The sequence below is a fragment of the Poecilia formosa genome, unplaced genomic scaffold, assembly GCF_000485575.1.
Source record: "Poecilia formosa unplaced genomic scaffold, Poecilia_formosa-5.1.2 Scaffold511, whole genome shotgun sequence".
Lineage (NCBI taxonomy): Eukaryota > Metazoa > Chordata > Actinopteri > Cyprinodontiformes > Poeciliidae > Poecilia > Poecilia formosa.
In genome coordinates, this window is record NW_006800450.1 from 283,540 (window position 1) to 307,299 (window position 23,760).

The 23,760-nt window shown below is 38.2% G+C and overlaps 1 protein-coding gene and 1 long non-coding RNA gene across 3 annotated transcripts in view; both read left to right on the top strand.

Annotated features, from left to right (window-relative positions):
- arnt2 (aryl-hydrocarbon receptor nuclear translocator 2) overlaps window positions 1-23,760 on the top strand; it is a 144,440-nt gene that overhangs the window by 91,956 nt on the left and 28,724 nt on the right. For both annotated transcript variants that reach the window (XM_007579195.2, XM_007579193.2), the window contains one exon: window positions 11,368-11,442. In XM_007579195.2, coding sequence (XP_007579257.1) covers window positions 11,368-11,442 — 75 coding nt within the window. The remainder of the gene's footprint in view (window positions 1-11,367; window positions 11,443-23,760) is intronic.
- LOC107834051 (uncharacterized) lies at window positions 2,817-5,463 on the top strand. The gene is made up of 2 exons (XR_001659835.1): window positions 2,817-3,309; window positions 3,996-5,463. It is a non-coding gene; the product is annotated as an uncharacterized LOC107834051 (long non-coding RNA).

A 23,760-nucleotide genomic window follows, 5' to 3' on the forward strand; every position in this document is an offset into this window, starting at 1 on the left:
AGTGTTCATAGTTGAGCGTTATTTACCGTTATTTGCTATGATTAATGGTGCAGACAGTTGTGATTTCTGACATTGGCAATGTCCCTCCCAGAGGTTGCCCATAGAGGTTGCACTTATTTACACCTAGTATTTAATATCTAGGTGTTTTTATGGGAACGTGTATCTTTCAGATCAATTTGAGAAGCAATTTTGATAGGTGCACTTTATTTTATTGTGTCATGGGTGCTGGTCTTGGTCTTGATTTGGTCTCAGGTTCGATGGTCTAGATTACAACTCTGCTACTGGCTCCTTGGCTCCATGTTCTCCCCTGCCCACCCTTTCAGTTGGATTTCTTTCAAAATAAATGCCACTAAAAAGAAAAAAAGTGAAGTTCATGCTATGTTAGGACAGGAGACAAGATGTTTCCATTCCTGAAATTATGATGCATAGAATCACATATTTAACTCTAAACTATGTTAGAGTAAACACGATGAAAACATGCTTTATCTGTGGCACTGTTCATTAAAATGGCACATTTCTGATGCATTAAAATTAAATACGATCGGTTTACTTAATGATATTAGCGATTAGGTAATGCATTCAGTAAGTACTTTTACTTTTAATACTTAAGTATTTTTAAAAGTCAGTACTTTTTTATTTTTACTTAAGTAAAATGTTAATGTGGTACTTTTACTTTTACTTGAGTACATTTGTGTCTGTGCATTTGTACTTTTACTTAAGTACATTTTTTGAGTACTTTCTCCACCACTGGTAAGCAGCATAGAATTAAATCTCCAAAATTTAAAACGGGATTGACAGACCAGTTCTAAATCTAAGGAAGCTGGTGCATGGTCAGATATAGCTGCAGTGTGATAATCACAAGCTTTTATTTTAGAAAGCAGTTTAATGTCAATAAGGAAAAAAATCTATGCATGTATAGGTACGGTGGGCATGGGGGGAAAAAAGGGAAAACTGCTTAATGCCGGATTCCCATGTCTCCACAGATCCACTAGTCCCAACTGAGTTTTGAAAACATTAAGGCTTTTAGCAGGATTAAATAATGAGATTGTTTTTTTTTTTTTTAGGATCTGTCTAAGTGGGTTAGTCATATTAAAGTCTCCCCCATAACTAAATAATAGTTTTCAATATCAGGCATAGATGAAAACAAATAAATCTGGACACAAAGCTATAATCATCCCAATTTGGACCGTAGATACTAGCTAGTATCACCAGAGAGTTTTGCAATTTGCTGAACACAATTATGAAACGGCCCTCCGTGTTTGCTATTATTTTGTGTTGTTCAAGCATATTATTACAAATAAATATGGCTGTTCCTCGAGCCTTTGCATTGAATCTAGAATGAAATACATGGCTAATTCAACTTCTTTTAAGTTGCATTATTTTCCTATTACGAAGATGTGTCTCTTGTAAGAAGATTATGTCCCCTTTAAGTTGCTGCAAATGAGCCATAACCTTAGTAATCTTGGTGGCATTTCCCAAACCTCTCACATTTCGCGAAACAACCCTCAAATTATTACCTGTGTTGGTCATACCTTACTATTCCCGAAGAGGTATATACCTTGTAGTAACAGTTAAGTCAACATAATATCAAAATACACATCAGGATAGATATGCTGCCTCTGAATTAGTAGTCTATTGGTCATCACGGCATTCTAGTACAGCCTCTATAAAAATAGTCCACCACTCCACTCAGCGTTATGTGTTTAGCAGGCACAATGACGTATCAGCGCATTTAATTGATCATAACACGCTTTTTTGTACTGGAAACCTTATTCAAACATCTATCAAAGCTACATTTATAAACAATTGTATTTTTTAAGTATTTTTTAATTGTATTGATACATAGTTCAGCATATTTAATTATCCCTAGTGGCTATAACAATAGAATAGGAATAGAATATTCTGATATTGATGTATGATGAGCATTTTACAAAGCACCCAGCCGTTCATAATTTATTTAACAAATTATTTAGTAATATCAATACATATTTATATAAATATACAAACACAAATAAATGATTAATAATGACACAGATTAATAATGATTAATACTGAATAATATATATTAGATACATGCTTATATGTATCATACATATAAACATGTACAGCCTAATATAAATGATCTGTCGGCTGTTTTCCAGAGTTCTAGCTTCAGAGTGATTCAGCAGCTGAGATTGAGTCCAAAATCCAATGGGAGATTCATCCGTGCTGCAGTGAATCCGTCTCTCTTTATAGATATCTCCCACTTCTACCTCACATCGTGTCTTTATGAAACCTTCAAAACAAAAACGGAAGATTTGGGAGCCATCTTACTTTTGACAGGGTGAAAGAATTACACATAAATACCACCTGTGTAAACTTTGCTGATGAATGTTATAACAAGTAATATAAGTTTTATAATATATGTTACACTGTCACATTTCTAATATAGGCTCTTGTGTCAGATAATCTAAGCCAATGTTAGAGCATAATTATTTTTTTAGATTTACAGAATCTCAGTTAGCTTTCATAGCGGTGCTGAACCCGGTATTACACCAAGCACTGTAGCTAATATTAGCTCGTATCTCACTGGTGGACATAAATACAGTAAAGTAATATTCTAATGACAATATATACACAATAATATGTCCATCTTACTTGTGAAATGTTGTCTGTCAAGCCCTCACATTAATAGTCCATCGATCCGAACAACAATATCCCTCAGTGCTGAGGCATCTTCTGCTGTTTTGGTTGAGCAAAGTAGGGGGTTCGACCGCTCCAAGATGGCCGCTGTATTTCCTGCGCCGGAGCAGCCAATGCGGGGTCTACTCTTATGTTATGTCTATGTACGTATATGCCACGAGTAGTGGTGACGTACTTCCGTTTAAACTTTTGCCACATAGATTGATTCCGGGTCCCGCTGGCTCCTATTGTTTTTAACCGTAACTGCAAGAGCTGTACCATGAACAAGACGCAAAAGTAAAAATATTTGCGAGCTACTGGTACAACAACTGAGTTTTGTTGTGTGCCGTTGTGTCCAGTAATTAGCCGGTACCATCCAGAGCTTAGTTTTTTTTTTGTTTGCTGTTATCAAGGCGACAGCGGACTGTAGCCAAAACTTAAACACTACAGCTAACACACGGTTTGTAGCTGCCTGCTATTTCAAACTTCAGGATATTGAAGATCCAGCGTCAGAAATGGGAAGACGGAGGTTAAAAGGAAGCTGTACGTGCTTCGTTCAGTGGAATAATTTGTTGGAGGAAAATAATGCAGGAGGAAATCCACTGCTACGGAAACAGGCTGAGAACAGAGGCAGCGATTCAGCACAAGGTAAGTCAATGTGTGTGTGTTGATGTATGCATTTGTGTTATACAGGGTATGAAAGTATTTTTAGGCAACTTCTTAGTTTTTGTTTATATGACAGTTATATACATTTAACATGCGGTCAAAGCGCCCCTCCGATACCGAGCACGGTAATTTAAGAACAGCCGAGAGCAGCAACACTTCAGCATGAACATTGAGCAACACGATCCAAACCACACAGGTAGCCGGTCAAATTAAAGTCCAAAACCTTCGCTTTACAGCCGTATAAGTGTCACCGATCCACTTGAAAAATCCACAAAACAAATGGTACAAATAGTAAAGAATCACATATTTTCCGAATCCCAAAAATGTAGCATCTACCTTTGCTGTTTGTTTCATAATTATAATCCACATTAAAGTGAATTTTTCCACTTGGCTGCTATAATCTTTTCTTGCGTTACACAACGTAATTTCTCTTTTGTTTTGCTTTTTTTCCTCTCCATTATTCTGCTTAGAAAAATTACGCTATGAAGTTACATCCTCCCACTGCTTTTTATTTTTAAAATGGTTAATTTAGGTTTGCCTGGACTTTTATAAATAATGCTTCTTCTATGCATCTTTTTTTTTTGTATTACTGTTGGTACTTCTGCTAGTAGTTAAAATGAATTTCAGCAAATATAAACACTTATTTATTTTTGTTTTTAATTTTTCAGGTGTGCATCGTAACACCTCGTGATGTGTTTCTGAGCCATGATTGAGCCTCTGTGCCGATTACCTTTCCATTGGATCCAAGCACCTGGACCGGCTGACCGGTAAGGCGTCCATCAGTTGGACGCCATACTGGTCCATCAGTTGGTTCCATCAGTTTTTATTTACAGTACTTGGTTAAATCAGGGTCTGGAAACCGGAGGACCAGATATGCAAAAATCTTCCTGCAGATCCTGGACTGAGGCGAGCTGGTCTTCCCCTCTCCTCCAGAGTGACGTGTTTTCATCGCCAGTAAAGGCAAACAAGTATGATGTCTGAGTAACTGCTGTTCATTTTGTTATCCTGTTTGTACATACAATAAAATTGAATCTCATTTGTAATACTCTACACCTCACAAACCTTTTTTTTCCCTTTTTCTCGGTGTTAACATTATATGAAGTATTTGCATGTAGATCAGGAATTCAATTGAGATATTAAAATGAAACACTTTAAAGTTATACCAGCAAAGAAATGTGAATATTAAGTAATATGCAGTTAGTCATATAATTCAATATACTGAATAAGGCTGGATGATATGACTTACAAGATTTTTTTTTCATACCAGATTTGATTTTAATCGATTCCTCCTGTCTCCAATTTCTATAATAAAATTACAGAAAATATTTTTTAAAAAGTGCCTTGATTTCAATAATCTCTTCTTTGAGTTGTATAAGGGAGCATTAAGGTCAGGCTACAAGAATTTTTAATTACGAGAATGCAGTCATCATTACAGCAGAATAAAGATGCAATTTTATAACAGTTTCTTAACATTACAAGAAGTCATTTTAATGAGAAATAAAGATTCAGATTGATCTGATGTAACTAGCTCAGCCCATGTGGTTCTGACATTTTGTCAGTAATCAAGAGGATGTACATTTCCACCTCAACTGGCCAGGTAAGGATTAAGGTAAAATAAGAAATGGCGCAAATATACAAAATGGAAAAAGAGCAACGGATAGGAATACTTTCTACATAAAGAAAAGCAAAAAAGTTAATGGCAGGAGAAAAGTTGTTAGCTCAGCCGATCCCTCCGTCCAGGAAGCCACCAAACAGAACTCCTGTCCAACTCCAGCTATAATAAAGATAAAAAAAAGAAATAAAACAGAAAGATAAAATAAACAATGCCAATTTGATAATTCAGATCTAATGCGTTCCAGATGCAAAAAACATTCTGAAATTTATCATTGACATTTTACAAATTTCACAAATCAATTATAAAGTTTCACAAATGTTTTTATTTAATCTTTCTATTAATGCAGAATAATCTAGTTAGTGTAACAATTATAGGCCACGCAGCTAACTGCGGCTACAAAAGCAGCATCAGAAGATGGTTCTTCTTGAAGGAGCCTTAGGTGTGAATGAAGACACAAGCACTGTTTTAGTTTTGGTGTGAATGTATTAGTGATTTGAAGAATAAAAAACAACAACAAACAATTACAAATACACATTGAGAGACAACTTAATTCCAAATAAATCAATTCAAAGATCAAAGTCCTTGTCCTTAGCTCGCCATCAGTTCAAAGAGGATCTGAAGATCTTATCCATCATGGGGGAAAAAAAACCCCGACCTAAAAGGCCAAAAAAACCATTAAGTGTTTTTAACAATTATGTGCAAACAAATGCAATTATTAAATATCTAATAATTAAACTAAACATTTCAGTCAGGTTTAAATTAACCATATTTTAAATAGACAAAAAGAATATCAATCATATTTCTAACTAATCAATTTAAGGTTAAAGTTGAAAAGTTAAAATCAAAGTTCACTTTCAAAATATCAATCAAGGAAAATAAAATAAATTAACTCAAATACTCAAGCAAAATAAGGAAAAGAAATATACTGCGCAATATCAAATTAAATGTAACTACATCCTATTTTCAATCTCAAGAAATCTTGCACAAACCCAACGGTTACCTTTGAGCAGAGAGTGCCAGACTACAATCAGCTGTGAATTCCAGTGACGGCCCAGGTAACAACCGCTGACAGTCTAATAAAACAATGCTCTAGTGATCAATTGAGCAACATTTTTATGGTGCACAATACTGCTATCAACCCAGCAAACTCACCAATAGTTCAAATCAGTTGTTTCAAAGATTTGGATGGATTTCCAGGATGAAATGTTCAGCAAGACGCCAACAGCCAGCCACAATCACAGTGGTACAGGTGATGATGTTAAATAAGTTGAACAGTTTGGGGCAACACAGGAAGTGGGCCTGCAACAATAAAAGTCTTTACTAATTGACTAAATGCGTGTTACATTAGGTTTGAAATGTCTAGGTGTTGTAGTTTTTAAAGTACAACACATTAAAAAAGCTCAAGATAGTGAAAAATTAAGTGTAATCGCCCTTTTGCCTAACTATTCCGAATTAGATCCTACATTCGGAACCTAACTTAAGCTTCGACTGGTAGCTACTCGTTGGGCACTGTATATCTATACAGATAAACAGATATAAATATATAGAGATATAGCTCTATATATTTATATAGATCTATATCTAGCTATATAACAGATATTATAACAGATAATCAAAACACTTAACATAGCATCTCTGTAAGCTTGTTAGCTACGTCAGACATATGAGGCATTATGGTGAATACAAACGATTTATTAACTTACCTTAGAAGTTATTGTGAAGTTTGACACACCAAGCTTAAATCCTTTGTTGTTGGACCGTTTCAGGACGTCTGAATAATTATATAAGTATCATTAATAGTCCTGCAGCGACCGAGGAGCCATTGTTAACATCCTATTGCCTGTGCACCAGAAGCATTCTCTGTGGCAAAAAAAACGCGGAAGTGCTAAAACGGAAGTCCGTGGCATGTACCCCATTAACACCTGAGTGAAGTTGGCCCCCCCACCTTCTTCAAATCAGACAAAATTGGTGTCAAACGTTTGTGCTACGTTTGTGCTGGTTGACCTCTATAAACTATTATTAATATCTCTAAAAAGATAGCAGTACAAACGAAAATTTTTGCTGCACAAACCAGCACAAACGTAGCCAAGTTGATTGACACCCATTTTGTCTGACTTGAAGAAGGTGGGGGGGCTGGTTGACCTTTGATGACCTCTAGAAACATTTCTGTATATCTTTAAAATGATAGCGGCACAAACAAAAATTTTTGCTGCACAAACCAGCACAAACGTAGCACAAACGTTTGACACCAATTTTGTCTGATTTGAAGAAGGTGGGGGGGCCAACTTCACTCAGGTCCCATTAACTGGTCGCGATTCCAATACAGCAAGTTACTGTTGAGATAACAAACAAGAAGTGGAATTTAATAGAGTAGTAGTGTTAGAGGTGGGAGCTTCAGAAAAAGCGTCTACTCCATCTTTCAGTCCAACCGGAAGTATTATCTTATCTTTTTCATGATATTTTTATTTATTGACTAGCACCTGTAGTGCTAGTTACCACCTGAGCATACAATGGTTACTAGTAATTGGAATTAGCAATATTGTAGTTTCACAAACATAATCAACTACAGTAAAATCTGTGGCTTTGCTCTGTTTGTAGATACTGTGGTTCATCTCATAAAATTTACAGCATGGATATACTGATAAAGATGATTTGAAGGATTTACTAAACTTTGCCGTTTTTTTTACTCTTAGCTGGATATTGACCAGAAAACATAACCTCATATTTGATGCAGTTCACAGATTACTTCCAATTAAGTTAAGAGATTTCCTCCAGCTATTACTTGTCACTGCCAAGCTGAATGTGCTACTGTGATCCTGAAAGAAGAAACCATCTGAAGGAAACAGATCAGATTCTACTACATCATTTAAGTCAATATGTCAGGAAAGGAACCCAGATTCTAGCTTGTGATTTCTTCTGTTTAGAGATCATAACGGTTGTGGAGTTTGAATGAGCTTGAAACTTTGTGAAGATTTAAGAGAAGTTTGAAGTTGACTGAGCCACACAGCTTCTCAGAATGCCCTTCATAATTTACAGATTTCTTGGCAATCAAACACCTTTATCTCATACATTGGACCACTAACAACATAATCCTCTATTAGTAAATTCTTGCTATTGCTAAAAAGAAGTTGCTGGTGCTAGCTTCAAACCTTGTGTTGAACAAACTCAGTGAATAGAAATTCAGCCCTTGGAGTGAGTGATTTTATTTCTGTAGGTTGTACTGGAGTAGAGAGTCCATGTCATAAGCAGCATGAGTTTCTAAGGTGGCAGTAACTCCAGCACTTTGGTCTCTCTAACTGTACATTGTGTTCTGTGGGATTTTCTTTTTGTACAGATTTATATTTCACCTCCTAAATCCCTTGCATGTGGCTATTGCATCATGAATACACCGGGTCACAGAGACTCCTGGCTGGCTACCATAAACTCACTGAAAGCAGCTGAGCCCAGCCAAAGCATGTCCTGGCCCACATGGTTGCATTTGTCCTGCAACACAGCTTTAGGCCAGTGCTGTGCTGATATTCTACCAGTGTTGGCTACATCTCTGCTTTGTGTGATCCAGTCACTGTTCCCTCTTGTTGGACAGAATGGTCAAAATTGGACAACATCCAGGTTTTTCTGGTGAAAGTTACTTTGTGCATTGTGAAATAGAGCCAAAGCAGTATCTATGTCCTTCTGTGTGGGAGGACAAAACATTTTGTGTCCTATATTGACTCCAACCAAAATAGCAATATAGCTATATTGGTATATTGGTTATAGCAATGTAGCTTATAGCAATATAGCTGTAGTTTTTCCAGTTACTAAGTAAAATGCTGGGAAGTGGAGGCCTTGTACCTTGCTGTGGGGTGCCATGGAGTGTTTCTTTGTTCAAAGTCTAAAAAAAACTCATTACTGCTGTTGTTGCCATTGCCAACGGACCTTACCAAGCTCCGCCCAGAAACGCCCTCGAAAATCCCACGTGGCTGCATGTCTCACAAATAAAGCCTCGTGGAGCTTAGTTTCTATGTAAACATGGCGTCTTTCATTTCGATTGACTCTCTGCAGAGTATTTCTGAGTCGATTAGTGTAGCATTTCTGCCGGATTTTCACAAAATATCAGCCACGACAATGGACAGGGGAACCAACAGGTTCATGTCATCTTTTTTGGACGACATCAAGGTGTTTGAGCCACGCGATGCCTCCAACATTGTGCGCGTCACAGCGAAATGCTACCGGTCGATGAGGAAAACAGCAGATCCTCACACCCTCAGCATAAACATAGCTGTGGACAAGATCACTGATGCCTATTGTTCTTGCAAGGCTGGGTAAGTCGGGCATTCATGGTTTTGAGGGTTACTTTTGAAATCTGTGATTTCTGTTGTTGGCAAATGTTTGAGTGTGCCTAGACCTGATAGACTGTACTCGGTGCTAGCATGGCTAACACGATTACAGTTTAGTAAAAAGCCTTTTCAGGTAAAATAAAATCTTTAATGTATGTCAGATACAGCATACATTGCATATTGATCTGTTCAGCTAACGTAAGACTGTGTAACAGACAGGCTTCAGGGTGTAGAAGTTGTATCGGTACTGCCATTATGCTGTACTTAGCTAAAAGGTTTTCATAATGGATGTGTTTATTATTGACTTTCTTTTTTTCAGACTTAGGGGTCATTATTTGGGAATAATGTGTATTGTAGGCCTCCTTAAGAATCTCAAATGGACAAACAATCACTCAAAATATCCCCATTCACTAAACACAAAGAAAGCAAAGCAATAATACTTACACCAGCCCACACTCCTTTGTTCTTATTGATCCTACAACGGTTGAGCTGCAAATGTGGTCGTGCACAAGCTTTGATCCAAGCAATGCATTCCGTTTCAGATTTTGGAAATCTGTGAATTTTAGTTCCAGAAATACGATCAGGATACCTGACATCGCCTGTACAGATACCCCACTGACAGTGGAGAACCATTCTTTTTCGAGTCCTGACGCAAAAACTTTCTGCCGGTCTGCTAGTCCACAATGTACATTAGCATGTGTTTACTACTGTAGCTTGTGTTTGTGAGGTGGTCACGCACGTGGTAGCTGCGCTGTGACGTGAAATGGGGATTAGCCAATGAAACGCGGCCCCTGTGGTAAGGTCCATTGTCTTGGACAGCCAGGGGCGCGGTATAGGGGGGGAAAGTGATGGCAATTCTAGGGGCCCTGATCAACAGGGGGCCCTCCACAATTTATTTATTTATTTTTTGTTCATAGAAATAAATTAAAAAATGGGGCCCTGTCAATTACAAAATTAATCATATTGTATTTTTGAAGATTGTTTTTAGCAATAAAAATGTAATGTTCCCACTCCCAGACCAGAAAACACACAGCTATATTTGCTCTGAACTCCCTGCATGAAATGGTTAGTTCCTGCTTGGAGCGCTTGAGAGTGACACTGTTCAGCAGCAGACAGTAGGAAACAAGAACGACTGTGGCAGTTACTATGCTGCTAAGAAAAGTTAGAAAATCAGATTTTCAAAAAAATAGAGAGAGAGGGAGAGAGAGAGATAAAGGCAAGAGTGTAAATTTATAACCCAGTTTTTCTCCAAGAGAGGTGAGTAGACTGTGTGAGATTATCAACCATTTAGTATAGTTAGCGTAGCTACAGACTGCTGTTTGCCTCCATTTCACTAGCATTTAATGAATTGAGGAAAAAAATTTCCAACATATTCATATATTTAACTTCTCCCTTGTACCTTTTACCACTTAACAACAGACGAGTCAGTCAGCAGCAGCTCCCTCCTGACAGTCCTTAAGTGAAATTAAAGCTGCAGTAACTTTTATAAAAATATTTTTTTTCCCACGTATTTGTTAAAACTGTCATTATGTTGTGACAGTATGGTATGAGAGATCATTTGTGAAAAATCTATTTCCTCTGCTTTCTCCCAGTGTTCTGTAAAAGCAACCAGTCAGTGGCAGGAGAGTTTTAGTGCTGTCAATCTCAATCTCATGTGACTCTTCCTCTCTCCCCCTTCCTCTGTGCTATTCTGTAGCTAGCATAGCCTGTTGTAAATGCTTAGCATGTAAGCATAGCTACCATGATGGCAGATAAACGATTTTCCTGTAACAATAAGTTGTTTCTCCACCATTGGCACATTTAGCAGTGAGTGAATGAAGTTGATTGACAGCCCTAAGAGCGTCCTACTGGTTCTGATTAGTTGTTTTGGTCAGAACGGTGCATTACTTTAGCTAGCAATAGTAGTTCAGGATTTTTCTGATATTCTAATTTTATGACCACATGCAGTCATTCAACCATTTATGCACACACTGATTATGAGGTAATGAATTGTAGAGACCCAGAAGAGCAAAAAAAAAAAAGATTTAAATAAAAAGGAGGTGGAGAATTTGTTCAATCTCTTTTTGTATGATAAATCTTAGTTAACCTCTTGTTGTCCTAAAACTGTAGGACCTGCTGGGAAAGGACATTCTGGAGTTTTGCCATCCTGAGGACCAGAGTCACCTGAGAGAAAGTTTCCAGCAGGTAGGTTCGAGGTGTGGCCAGTCTTTACAACTGGCAAGTCTTTTTTTCCTGCTACTCCTGTAACTGGAAGAGGATGGATGGATAGATGGATGAACTTCTCTCTGCTCGGATCAAACCTCTGCTCGCAAACTTCTTTGCTCGATTTCAAATTCTTTTCTGCTCTCTCTCAAAACAAAAATGTACCATCGCCTGGCATTGGTGCAGCCAATAGAATGAAAAGCTGTGTCCAAAGGCCGGATTTGAAGGCCACTGACATAATAGCGTGGCGACAAGGCTTGTCCGAATTTGAAGTTTCAAATATCTGCTCTATTCATCAACACATCACCTAATTGCTCATTTTCTGAGATGTCTGGATTAACAGTGGCCTCCTCCACCAGCTGTCAGCTAGCCGGGTGGAACCAGGTTCATTGTACTGGGAGAGAATGTGACTCCTGGCACATTGTTTTAAAAAGTCCCACTAGCTTTCCCCAATGAGTGAAAGTTAAATACTGATATTATTCAGTCAGGTAATAGTTAGTTGAGAAATGTTTGGTTTACTAAAGTATGAAGAGATATACATTTCTCATATTATTATTTCTGTAGGTTTCATTGCTATTAAAGAATATGTATTTAACACAATGTGGTTCCATATTTTTAGATTAACTAAAGTAGTGCTTAAAAGTAATAGAACATACTTGAACTTAATAGTGAACTGGCGTCCAAACAATAAACTAAGCATCCATACAACCTTAAAACCGGTCTCCATGGAGATGAATGGGGTGTGATAAAAGACAGCAATTGCTGGGTTTCAGACACGTGACCTGGATGACACACGAAATACAAATGGTGCTCCGGAAGTGAATTTCTCAAGTTCAAAACAGAACAAAATGGATCACAACGAGTACGCTAATGCCTTAAATGGGCGGCAACGGACAAGGTATCTAAAAAAACAAACAAAAAAAACATGTATATTTAGGATATAATCCATATAGGATCGGACTTGTCATATAATCTTGAGGATTTACCCGGTGTCAAGGCGATTGACAGTGACATAAATGACATAACTATCTGATGCTGCGGACCTCATATTACCTCATACTTTCATCTGGCATGAGCCAGATGAAAGCTTTCAAAGGCCTACAACCATTTAGGATCAAAAGGAGCATTAAATAGCTGTAGACTTGTTTCTGCTGTGTGAGTAGTGAGTTGTGCTATTTTTAAGTAATTAGTCTATCTATGATAATGTTATTGCAAACAACAAGCTAACCCATGTTATTTCTATGTGCTTGGATCTACTTGTAAATAATGTATTTAGCTTCTGTAAACCCAACTTCATGTTGGACTTAATACTGCATTTCTATAATGCAGGTCAACCATTCGCAGCGATCTACAGAAACCCCATTTAAAAACATGGATGGTGGCCAGAGAGAATGGGGAAATAGTTACAGCCCAGGTTAACAGTAGGGGCCCAGTCTTGGGAGTCTACATCACCTGCTGCACTTGAACAACCTTAAAAATAGTAATGTAAGATGTAAAATACCAATGTCAGCACAAGCTAACTAACTGATAACAACACTAGCGCTCAAACCTTTTCTGGGGACAACCAAGCTAGAGCGTAAAAATAATACATCTTACCTTACATGTGAATGCTTGTCTTTCTAAGTAACTGTCCAATAAAATATCTGAAAATACAATTAAACGATGCGACTGTTACCTGTCAGAAAGTGGTCACTGGAAATTCTGACGTTGTTAGTTCCTCCACCTCCTGTTTTTAGCCATAGATTGCTGATCCACTTTTCACTTCTTTTTTCGGTAAGTTTTTTTTTTTTTAAATCAACTCCCTTGTGACCAGCTACCTTCAAAACATGAAAATAATGTTTATATTTCTCTCTATTAGAACATTGGGAACAACCATACACAACACAGACTGTAGGCATTTTGAAACTGGATCAACAGAAGTAAACAGGCTGCATTTATTTTCTGACCCCCATTTGCATTTCATGATGTCGGCACTGTGTCATCTGCAACACAGATGACACTTGTTTTTGCTTGTATTCCCAAAAACAAGTGTACATAAAATAAAATAAAACAAGTAAGTCATCTTACCTTCTCACATGTAGGCCTGTCACAATAACAAATTTTGCTGAGCGATTGTCTAAAAAATTATTGCGATAAATTATAATATTGTTTCAAGACAAAAAAACGCACTTGAATAAAAACTAAATGACATAAAGCCAAAGTGGAAATAAATACTGCATTCAACCAAAAGAGTGCAGATTATGAAGTCTGTATACTGTATTGTCCTTCAGTGATCACTAGATTTAAATAGAGAAGCCGTCTTCTCTATTTAATAGAGAAGCCGTCTTCTCTATTTAAATCTAGTGATCACTGAAGGCCAATACAGTATACAGACTTCATAATCTGCACTCTTTTGGATGTGACCATGCACAGCCTGATGCAATAGTTCACACTACACGATTTTTTTCCCCTTTTTTCCCCTTACGATAATCTTAGGACGTTGGGCGTTCCAAGATTGTCGCTGGTGATTTCGTAACCGATCTTCCTGCAGTGTGTGGTGTGTTACGGTAGATCGTCGGTCGTGGCCGCTCCGATCTAAATTGGCGGATTTCCCCGACTGGGAGCTTAACGCAGCCTGTTGAATGTGACAGGTAGCCAATCAGAAAGCGCGGATTCTCCTCGTGCTTTCTGAGTGGAAATTACGAGGGGAATCCCAAACAGCTGACAAGGCGCAACCCGAAGTCCAGCAGACATTGGCAGGGCTTAAAGAGCTCCGGCCGGGGGCCGGATTTCCGGCTTTTGACCAAATGGTCCGCCTCAACCAAACTGTAGTATCCAGGCTAGACCGGAACATGTCAGCAGCGACACATCTAAATTTGCAGTACCGTAATTCCACCACACGTAGCGCTATCTGAAAAATTCCAACGGTTTCTGAAAGGGGAGACGTTGCACTTTCCAGCAAATATCGGGTTAATACGGCAACTTCACAGCCGCAGCTGCAGAGAGTGTAATTAATCCGGGGGGCACTCGTTTAATAGACGGTAAATTGCAAAAATAACTTGCTGGATATTGAAAGTTCCGGTTGTTATGGATACATGGGTAAGTATATAATCTCACAGGACATTTAAAGAACTACTTACAATTAAAATAAGGAAGATTTATTTAGTCAGACGTTTGAAACTTAGGCGTAAAGAGCTCCGTCTGGGGGCCAGACTTCCAAGCAAAGCAAGCATTGGACCAAACTGTAGTTTAGTTGAGGCAGTGGTGTTTTTCGACCACTGTTCCGCGGCACACTAGTGTGCCGTGAGTGATCGTCAGGTGTGCCGTGGAAATTATTCAATTTCACCTACGGTACTGTATTTTCCGGTCTATAAGCTGCTACATTTTTCCTAAACTGAACCATGCGGATTGTAGCCCGGTGCGGCTTTTCTGTGTATTTTTCTTCAACCACCAGGGGGCTCTCTAGCAGGAAGTGAATCATTAGAAGTCAAAATTGTAAATCAAAGAAGAAACAACCACATGCTAGCAGCAGGCACGACGGAGAAATGTTTTCAAACTCATATGATGCAGCTTTTAATTTGAGGGCTGTCGAGCTGCCACTACAGGAGGGAAATAAAGCCGCTGCACTTAAGCTCGGTGTGAACGAAATCATGGTTAGTAGTGGTTAGCGGCGTAATCTTGTGTTTTTCTTACCACTATATGGCAGTAGGTACAGAGCATTTTACATTAAAACAAGAGAATTAGTGATGCATGAAAGTTACAGGTAGCGGTGAAAGCATTGTATCTAGCTGTGATGACAGTGATGGAAAAGACAGTGAAGCTCAGCAGTAGTTGGAAAGAACATGGGTCCATTTCCCACAACATGTCTGTGTGAGGTGAGCTTCTCAAGCCTGGCTACTATAAAAACTAAAACCAGAGAGAGACTGAGAGCTGTTGAGGAAGAGCTTTGTCTTTCTTCAATTTCTGCCAGGAAATCAGCTGTTTTCATCCAAATACGCACAGGTTTCATACTAGATGGGTGAAATATACAGATATTCACATTTTGTACATGCAAATCTTCATATTGTAACAGTGAATATGAAGTGAAATCTTTCCCAAACATTATTGCTTCTTTCAGAATAAGAATTATTTTCTGTATTTCAGCTATAACAATGCTTGTGGATTAGTTTGTAAAACACTTTGAAGTTTTCTACAACTTCATTAAATTTAAGACCACAGTGTTGTGGCCCTGTTCAGGTGTTCAGGTGTATTTTTGAAGTGGACATGTTAAGTGCAGTTTGAAATAAGAAATGTAAAATGTAATAAAAATAAATTTTTGTTGTGTTTATTTGATTCCTATTCAAGACACTTTGATAAGAATGACTATATATGTAATATAGGCGGCTACAGAGTATCTTTGTTTATATTTTTGGTTGGTGGTGTGCTTCGAGATTTTTTCAATTAAAAAAGTGTACCTTGGCTCAAAAAAAGGTTGAAAAACACTGCTGTAGATAATAGGCAAAGAAGTCTGCCAATCAGAATTCTAGCTCCCGTGTTCTTGACCAATGACTGTAAAACGTTTTGTAGAAATAAGTGCATGCGTTCGGTTAAATCAAATGCGATATGAAAGAAGATGGAGTTTGTCTCACCCGGTAAAGAAACACGTTTACTTGAGAAAGGAATTAAAAACAGGTGGCGCTGGGCAAAGGAAGGGACAAGACGGGAAGCTGGCGGAAATTTTTACAAAAGGGGGGAGCTGGGATTTCTTTGGGGGGGCGTTTGGTCAAAGGTAAACTTTACACCTTACAGTCACAACAATACCAGTTTAGACTTTGAGCAACTTCCTAAAACTGTATTGTGTAACATTAAATCATGCCTGGCTGCAACTGTATCGATGGCAGCTCTTCTTCTTCTATTCAGTATTTGTAGCTTTTGGCGCAGCTCTGTTCTCCTGCTAGAGGTGTGCCGATCGATCGGTCACCGATCATAATCGGGCCGATTTTCGTGAAAAAGTGCATGATCGGTGATCGGCGATCATTGGCTCTTGTTGCCTGTGCAGCTGGTCTCCTCTTTCCTTCACACTGCGCAAACGCGCAGCAACAAATCCTAAGCGATGTGTAACTATAACGCACTGAGTGAATGGGGAAGTTTGCGTGCTGCGCAAACTTCCCCATTGATGATAAATACAGAAACAAGCGTAAAAATCAAAACATCTACAATAGTGATAGTAATATTAATAATAAAATAATAGTCAGTGCGAAGTAGCCTACAAATTCTTTGTTGGGGGGCAGTGAGGGTCCTGGATAATGGCTAGGGGGGCGCTGGCCCAAAAAGGTTGAGAAACTGATTTAGTTGGTAATGTTGCATGTTCTAAATTACTTGCAAAAACATTGACTGACAGGACTCTTATTTAATGTTGAGGGATTTTTGCCTGTAAGGCAAACCTTTAGGGCACAGACATTTTACATTTTGTCTTGAGTTGAAATGTACTGAAGTCTTATTTAAGTTTGAGTGTTTAGCTTGTTAATTGTATTGTTAGAAGCAATTGTTTGCACTATTCAAAGACACTTTTTATTAAACTGTGGCAATAGCAACGGTATAGTTAATTTCTATCATAACTATAAGTTTCAGGCTCAGGATTTTTTTTTTTTACTTTAAGCCCTGCATTGGAGATGATATGTGGAAACAACATATCTCCAATGCTATATTTATAATTTATTATAAATATTAATAAATTAATATTTATTCAACATTTCGAGAAAGAATATAGAAATGACAAGGGGAGGAGTTGGAGCCAAATTGCTACTGCAGTGATAAACCTGGTAACTTTTCAGCTGTTCTTCGTTAACGTGACAAAAATAGGTTATAATGATTTTCATTCAGTCAGAATTTTACGCTGATTCTAGCCACATGCATCACAGGTAGATTCTAGTAAAGCATTGATTAATGCCCGATTTTAAAATTAGTTAACTGGACTTGTAGCTATTATTTTGTGCCCATGTGGCTGGACATCACATGGCATGACCAACCCGATCGAACCGTTATACCTAGGATTTCTGTCGGCCAATGTGTGGTCTCAGGTTTTGAAAATGGGCTGACAGTCAGCCAACAACTCCTGTAGTGTGCACTGGACATTACACTAAGGAAATAGGAAGGGAGCGTCAGTGGAGAGCACTGGAGATGAGCCTTTTTTCATTCAGTGTCATCAACAGAAAGAAAAAAGGCAGGAAGAGACGATAAAGCCGATAATTAAAATGAGGTCGATAGGTTTAATTTATCGTGCGATTAATTGATTTATCGTTTATCGCGACAGGCCTACTCACATGGCAAGGAAAGTCCCTTTTATCTTTAGAATTGCAATATGTATTACTATTTTAGCCTTCTTTCAAGTAATTTTATCACTAAGGTCATATTTTGAGTTCAGATTTATCTGTCCATTTATTTCTCACAAATCATTGATCACCTTGTAAAAGCGCCTGGATGTTCGTTGCACTCTGCATCACTTCTCCTGCTTTTCCGGATACCGTGGTATCAGTTATTTGTTGCTCAATTCCTCCTTAACTGGGGAACATAGAAAAGTTTTGCTAATTTGCTGGTTGTTCAATTATGTGCACTGTTGCCTGTGTATTTTGTCCAAATATACATTGATAGGGTTGATGCTTGATGCATTGTTGGGCTACATTGTTGCTTTACTTGGCATATTTTATTTATTTGCATATTATTGGATGCCTGTGGCTTGGTGTGGTGCATAGTTTTTGCATTGTCCTGCACAACGTGTGCATTGTTCAGGTCTAGAAAAGTCTATTGAAGGCTCTAACTGAAACCCCACACCACGCCACTGTGTAATCCCATTTTCTCCAGGCTGCTTTTGTAAGTGTTGCGAACCCCTTCGCACCACAGTCCAGCTAGATTCTCAGCTGGGCAGGAAAAGGCGACACTGCTCTCATGTTTTTGTCCTTAAGATGTTTGATAACTTCTCGTACCTATTTGCATTTCTTCTGTATGTTTCTGGTATAATCTTGGTCAAAGCACATCCTGCGGCCATGGAGGGTAACATCACATCTATTCCATGCCGTTTGTATTACTTTTTCTTTCACTCTGTATTTAGAAAACCTGATGATGATTGATTGTGGGGAAGAGGAGTCTTTAGGCTTCATATTTAATGACTGGTGGATCCTCTATACAAAGAGATCCATGTCCTGCGGTCAGTGGCGACTCCAGAATTTTTTTTCTGCATGTGCTAAGGGGGAGTTAAGCATTTTACTGAGGGTGCTAAAACAGATATTTTTTCCCTATAGTTAGCAACACACATGTATTAGTATTGTTACTTTAATCGGACTGATTTGCATTTATTTGCCACTTAAGACGTCAGCATGAAGCCTTGACCCATTACCCAGATTACTTCCAGATACATTATTTATATTACATTATTTTTGGCATTTATGACAAAGGGAATACCCAAGTATTGACCCTTTGCAACTACGTCACTTAATCATTTGAATCACCATGATGTACATCGGAAGTGAGAATCTGAAGTATTGAACTGAGCGGCTAAAGTTGTTTTTCCAAGTTGTTTTTGTCAGTTTATTCATGGTTTCTACTTGCTGGAATCAAGCTAATTTATCTGTGAACGTAACACACCTGTTTGGGGCTCACAGACGGCGGTATTTACAGAAGCCTGAAACAGCTAGCTTAGAAACCTACCACTTCCTGCCTTCTGACGTATTGATCAAATTACCGACTTTGCCTGAATTCACACCACATGACTTATGTCACTGTGTCATAAACAGCGTTTCTCCTTAAACAGGAGCAGACTTAAAAACATACGGAAGACGAGATGCTTATAATTTTTTTTCTATACATGCTAGACTACATGATGGCATGGAATGTTCGCTGCAAATCCGTGGTTACACTGAGAGCTGCAAGTCATTATGATTAATGGCTGCTGTCCATCGGCGCATCTTTCCTCATTATTTAATAGCTTAATTTACCTCTACAGGGCTTGATTTGACTATCAATAAGTGTCCATATGATAAAAAATGGTATTCTTACTACCGGTTACCTTCGTACTGACTAACATATGGTAGTTTGCTATGATAAACACTCTCAATATTGTTGAAGTCAGTTCATGTAGATGAACTGACTTCAACAATATTGACCATCGATCTGGACGATGGACTGATGGTCAGTTGCTGACAAAATGATTGGGGGAGAATTGCTCCACATCTGCATGGGGGCAGAGCCGGATCATGTCAATTGTTTCCCAGAAGTGATAATACGCATAGACAAAGTTCAAATCCTCTGGCATGATGTTTTTTTTTAACTAAGTATATAATAATTTATTTTTATTTTGTGTCTTTTGATGAAAATGCTGCCATAATTTAAGAAATGTTAAATTAGATGAAAAAAACAAAACAAAACAACTAAATCTAATATTTTCTGGGGGGTGCTAAGGGAGTGCTATGACTTTTCCAGCGGGAGCTATAGCACCCTCTACCGCCGCCACTACCTGCGGTAATTTGAGTGAGGTGCGCATCATGTCAGTTATGAAGAAGATCACATCGTTCTTCTTTTCTTTATTGTGAAGTTTGAAGTTCTGTGGAACTTCACAATAAAAAGTGTAAAAGACCCATAAAAAACATACAAATATTACATCAGTGCCAAATAAGAAAGATGAAATGTAGGATATATCCTACAACCAACTCCCCTACACTGTTTGACATGCTGCCAGTTTTTTTTTAAACACAAAAATTAAAGCAAGGAAGAGGGAGAACTGAATGGAGGCAAGAGACAACCAGAAACTGGGTATAAATAAGATTTTTGAGCCTCGCTCTTGATTCGAGGTTCCCCCATTTAGCCGAGATATTAGCTTCTCCTTGTAACATGTACCACAGTATGCGGTGTGTACACAGGCTTGTGGACCAGTAGGGAAGCTCACTGCGCTATTTGTGTGTTGTTTACCACTCATTTCAGTAAATGGCATAAAATCCAACCAACTGGCCTCTGCATGTGCATGGCAGGACGGGTATACAGAGCTGTCATATAAGAAAAAAATAAGAATTAATTTTTAGGTCCATTCCACCAGGACGAGAACAAGCCTTCATGGGGCCCTAAGTGAAATTTGGTTTTGGGACCCTCTAGTTCTTCTAACAATGTGGACTGGCTACAATCAGCAGTCTGATCATTAGATCATTCACACACCTGTGATAAACTTATTGCATCTCTGGCAGTGCTGTTTACATTATATACATGCATAATATAGCATTTATTGGCCAACTGATTTATCGACCAGTTGACTTCTAGGCGCCGATTTCCTTAATTTTGGGGATTGTGATTGGCGGATACTTACACGTGAAGCCCATCTTATTCCCTAATCTTATCTTCGTCAGCAGAGGTTTAAAAATCAGTCTCTGTCCTTTTCTACTCTGCAGTTTGCCTGCACATTTACAGTTAACAATATTCACCCCGCTGTTGCCAACTCACCAACTTTCTTGCTATATTTAGCAACATTTCAGACCAAAAAAAAAATTCATATCAGCCAAAATCAAAATCAGCAGGTCAGGCTTTTTAAAGATCGGTAACCAGGGATCAGCCAGAAAACTGCAATCGGTGCAGCCCTACACACATATTCATGACATTCTTTGATTAAATGAATTTCTCTTAAGCATAACTCCAATAGCTAAAAATTTTATTTATACCGAGTGAGTCTTTCTCCCCTGAGAATGTGGACCGGTACCGGTACAGGACTGATTCTGAGCCTTCAAATGATTTTAACAGAAGTTTCACATAACTTAGAAGTTGATGTAAAAATAATGTTTATTTTAGCCACAAATTGATTATGCTCAGCAGCAAACAACATATCCCCAACTACAGCATAGAGCAGCTCATTGATGCAGCAGCTATGTAGCCTGACGTAAAAACATTTTGCTAGACAATGTCAAATATTAAGAAGTTTTAATTATTGTTATCAAATGTTATCAAACATGGCATTTTGAAGCCAAAAATACCTCATAAATATACAGAGCCAACCATGAGAATGAACTCATTTAAAGTTAAAATTCAGTTTAACACAAACACAAAGACCCTAGCATAAATGTTTGGCTGTTGAACTGAACCGTTCCTAGTCGCTATCAAGCTAATTTTCTATAAGCAGCTTCACAAATCTTTACATTACATTACATTGTCAAGGCACATTAAAACAAACCTTTATCTTGGCTTATTCTATTCTTCCTCTTTTTTTTCTCCCTCCCTGAAGGATAAGTCCTTTTTTGAGGTATTGTTTTGCTAACTTAACTTATGACCGGAGCTTTGGATGTTTGGATGCTCTGCTCATTGCACGGCATCTCAGGATACCAGCGTACCTACCGCGGCCACCAGGGGACCCCAAGAGCAATTTTTTTTTTTTTTTTGTCTTTGTATAAATAAAATAATTTCTACATACATTATCAAATATAGATTATTGTAAAAACAAATTACTTCATAGTGAAATTCTGTGTTTTTGATATAATGAAACAGAATATTAAAAAAAAAAAAAAAAAATCAGCTCCACTCCCCAAGGCTCCCTTGGTGGCCTTGGGGCCCTAAGCGGCTGCTTAGTTTGCTTATTCCTTGGCCTGCATTCCACCAACAGCAGTGCCGCAGACAAGAAGAACCTCGCTACAGCAAACAGAAAGGGGTGGGGATGGACTACTGGCAGTCTCATACCTTATTTGGAAATGGGGCCATTGTACTCTGGAAGTGAAGGGGGCACTATTTCCTATATTATTTGTGGTCTCCCTTTTTTTATTTTTTTTTAATCTGTGATATATCCAGGGGTGAAAGTAGGCAGGTACGGTAGGGTACTGTGTAACCCTAAAAGGTTTAGCAGGGGTATGCAGTACCTGCAAGAGAGGGGAACGGCTGTCTGCTGTAAAAAAAAAAAATCAATGGGTTCACTGTGCAGCCATGAGTGCACCTATTAATCAGCCGCGACTGATTAGTTTTTCAAGAACAATCTAAAACACGACTTAATCAGTTACTAAATAGTTTTTTCCCCATTTCATATTGTTTCTGAACTGTTCATGCTTTGTTAGAGCAGGGGTACAATACGTTAATCGCGGAAGGTTTTGAGTTGGTCTCAGCATTAGGTGACAAACTGAACGATGCCAGGACGCTGAGACCAGCATGTCCTCCTCTGACTCCTTATCAAAACGTTCGTAACTTTATTAAAGAACAACAACAAAAAGTCAACAAAACGTGTTCAAATTAATGACCTAATAAAAAATAATAATCTCAGTAATTATTGTTTCAACAAGGTGTTGCACAATTCTGTTAGCTAATCAACCACGGCTGTCTTCGGGGAGCGCTTATTAATAATCGCAAAATAAATATCAAGTTTGAAAACTTAATCTCGTAGCGGACTGAATGTTATGTTTTTAAGTATTCTCTGCTTGGTTTGCGGAGCACAGGTAGTTGCCATGGCAACGGGTGTGCTTAAATGACAAAGAGACGGACAAAGACGTACGAGTGGTTTTGAGTTGATCACCTTTTCAGGTTATTTTACCTTTGTTTACCTTTGCTGTGGCGCATTACAGCTGCTGTAGTTTCTGAACGTTCAATAAACAACAAACTTGGACTAATTATTTTGTTCATAATTATTTTGTTGTGACGTCATTCACAACAAACATCAAACACGGTATATATGTTTCATTAAGTATTTAACAAACAAATGGCTTCTACCACGATAATTATGTGAAATAAAATTAATATTTAGAAAAAAATAGTTTGATGCTCTCTGGCATCTTGGTTTGAGCTCAGAGTCTGAGAGGCTTCTCCTTTATCAAACTAATTTTCTGTGTCTTATTTAGTGGAAATATTGATGATTTTCTCCAAAATAATAACCTTTTTCAACCTTTATAGCTCTACTGTTGAAATTGAGGCTCTAACATTCACAAATGACATTGAAATAAAATCCAGTCCAACATCTGGTTTGAGGTGATTCCTCTAGAACCTGTTGGAGGAAAAATATCCCAACTTCAGAAGATGAGCTTTAACCTAACAGCTCTGTGGTTCCTCCTATCAGTATGAGAGTCAGGGTGATGCTGGGCTACTGATTATCCCTTTGTCTGGACACAGGATCAATAGAACCAGTTTAAAAGCTAAAATGAATGGTTATATGCCAGACATGGAAAACTGGGATGCACTCCATGCCATGATGTTCAGAATTTAGGTCTCATGGCATCTCAAGGTGTCAATATTGCAGCCAGTGGGCTCAGGGAAATACAGCTTTATTTTGTCGCTATCCAAGAGCTACCCAGCTTTTATCGCTTCGCAAAAATATTCATCAGCACAGAAACTCCAAAG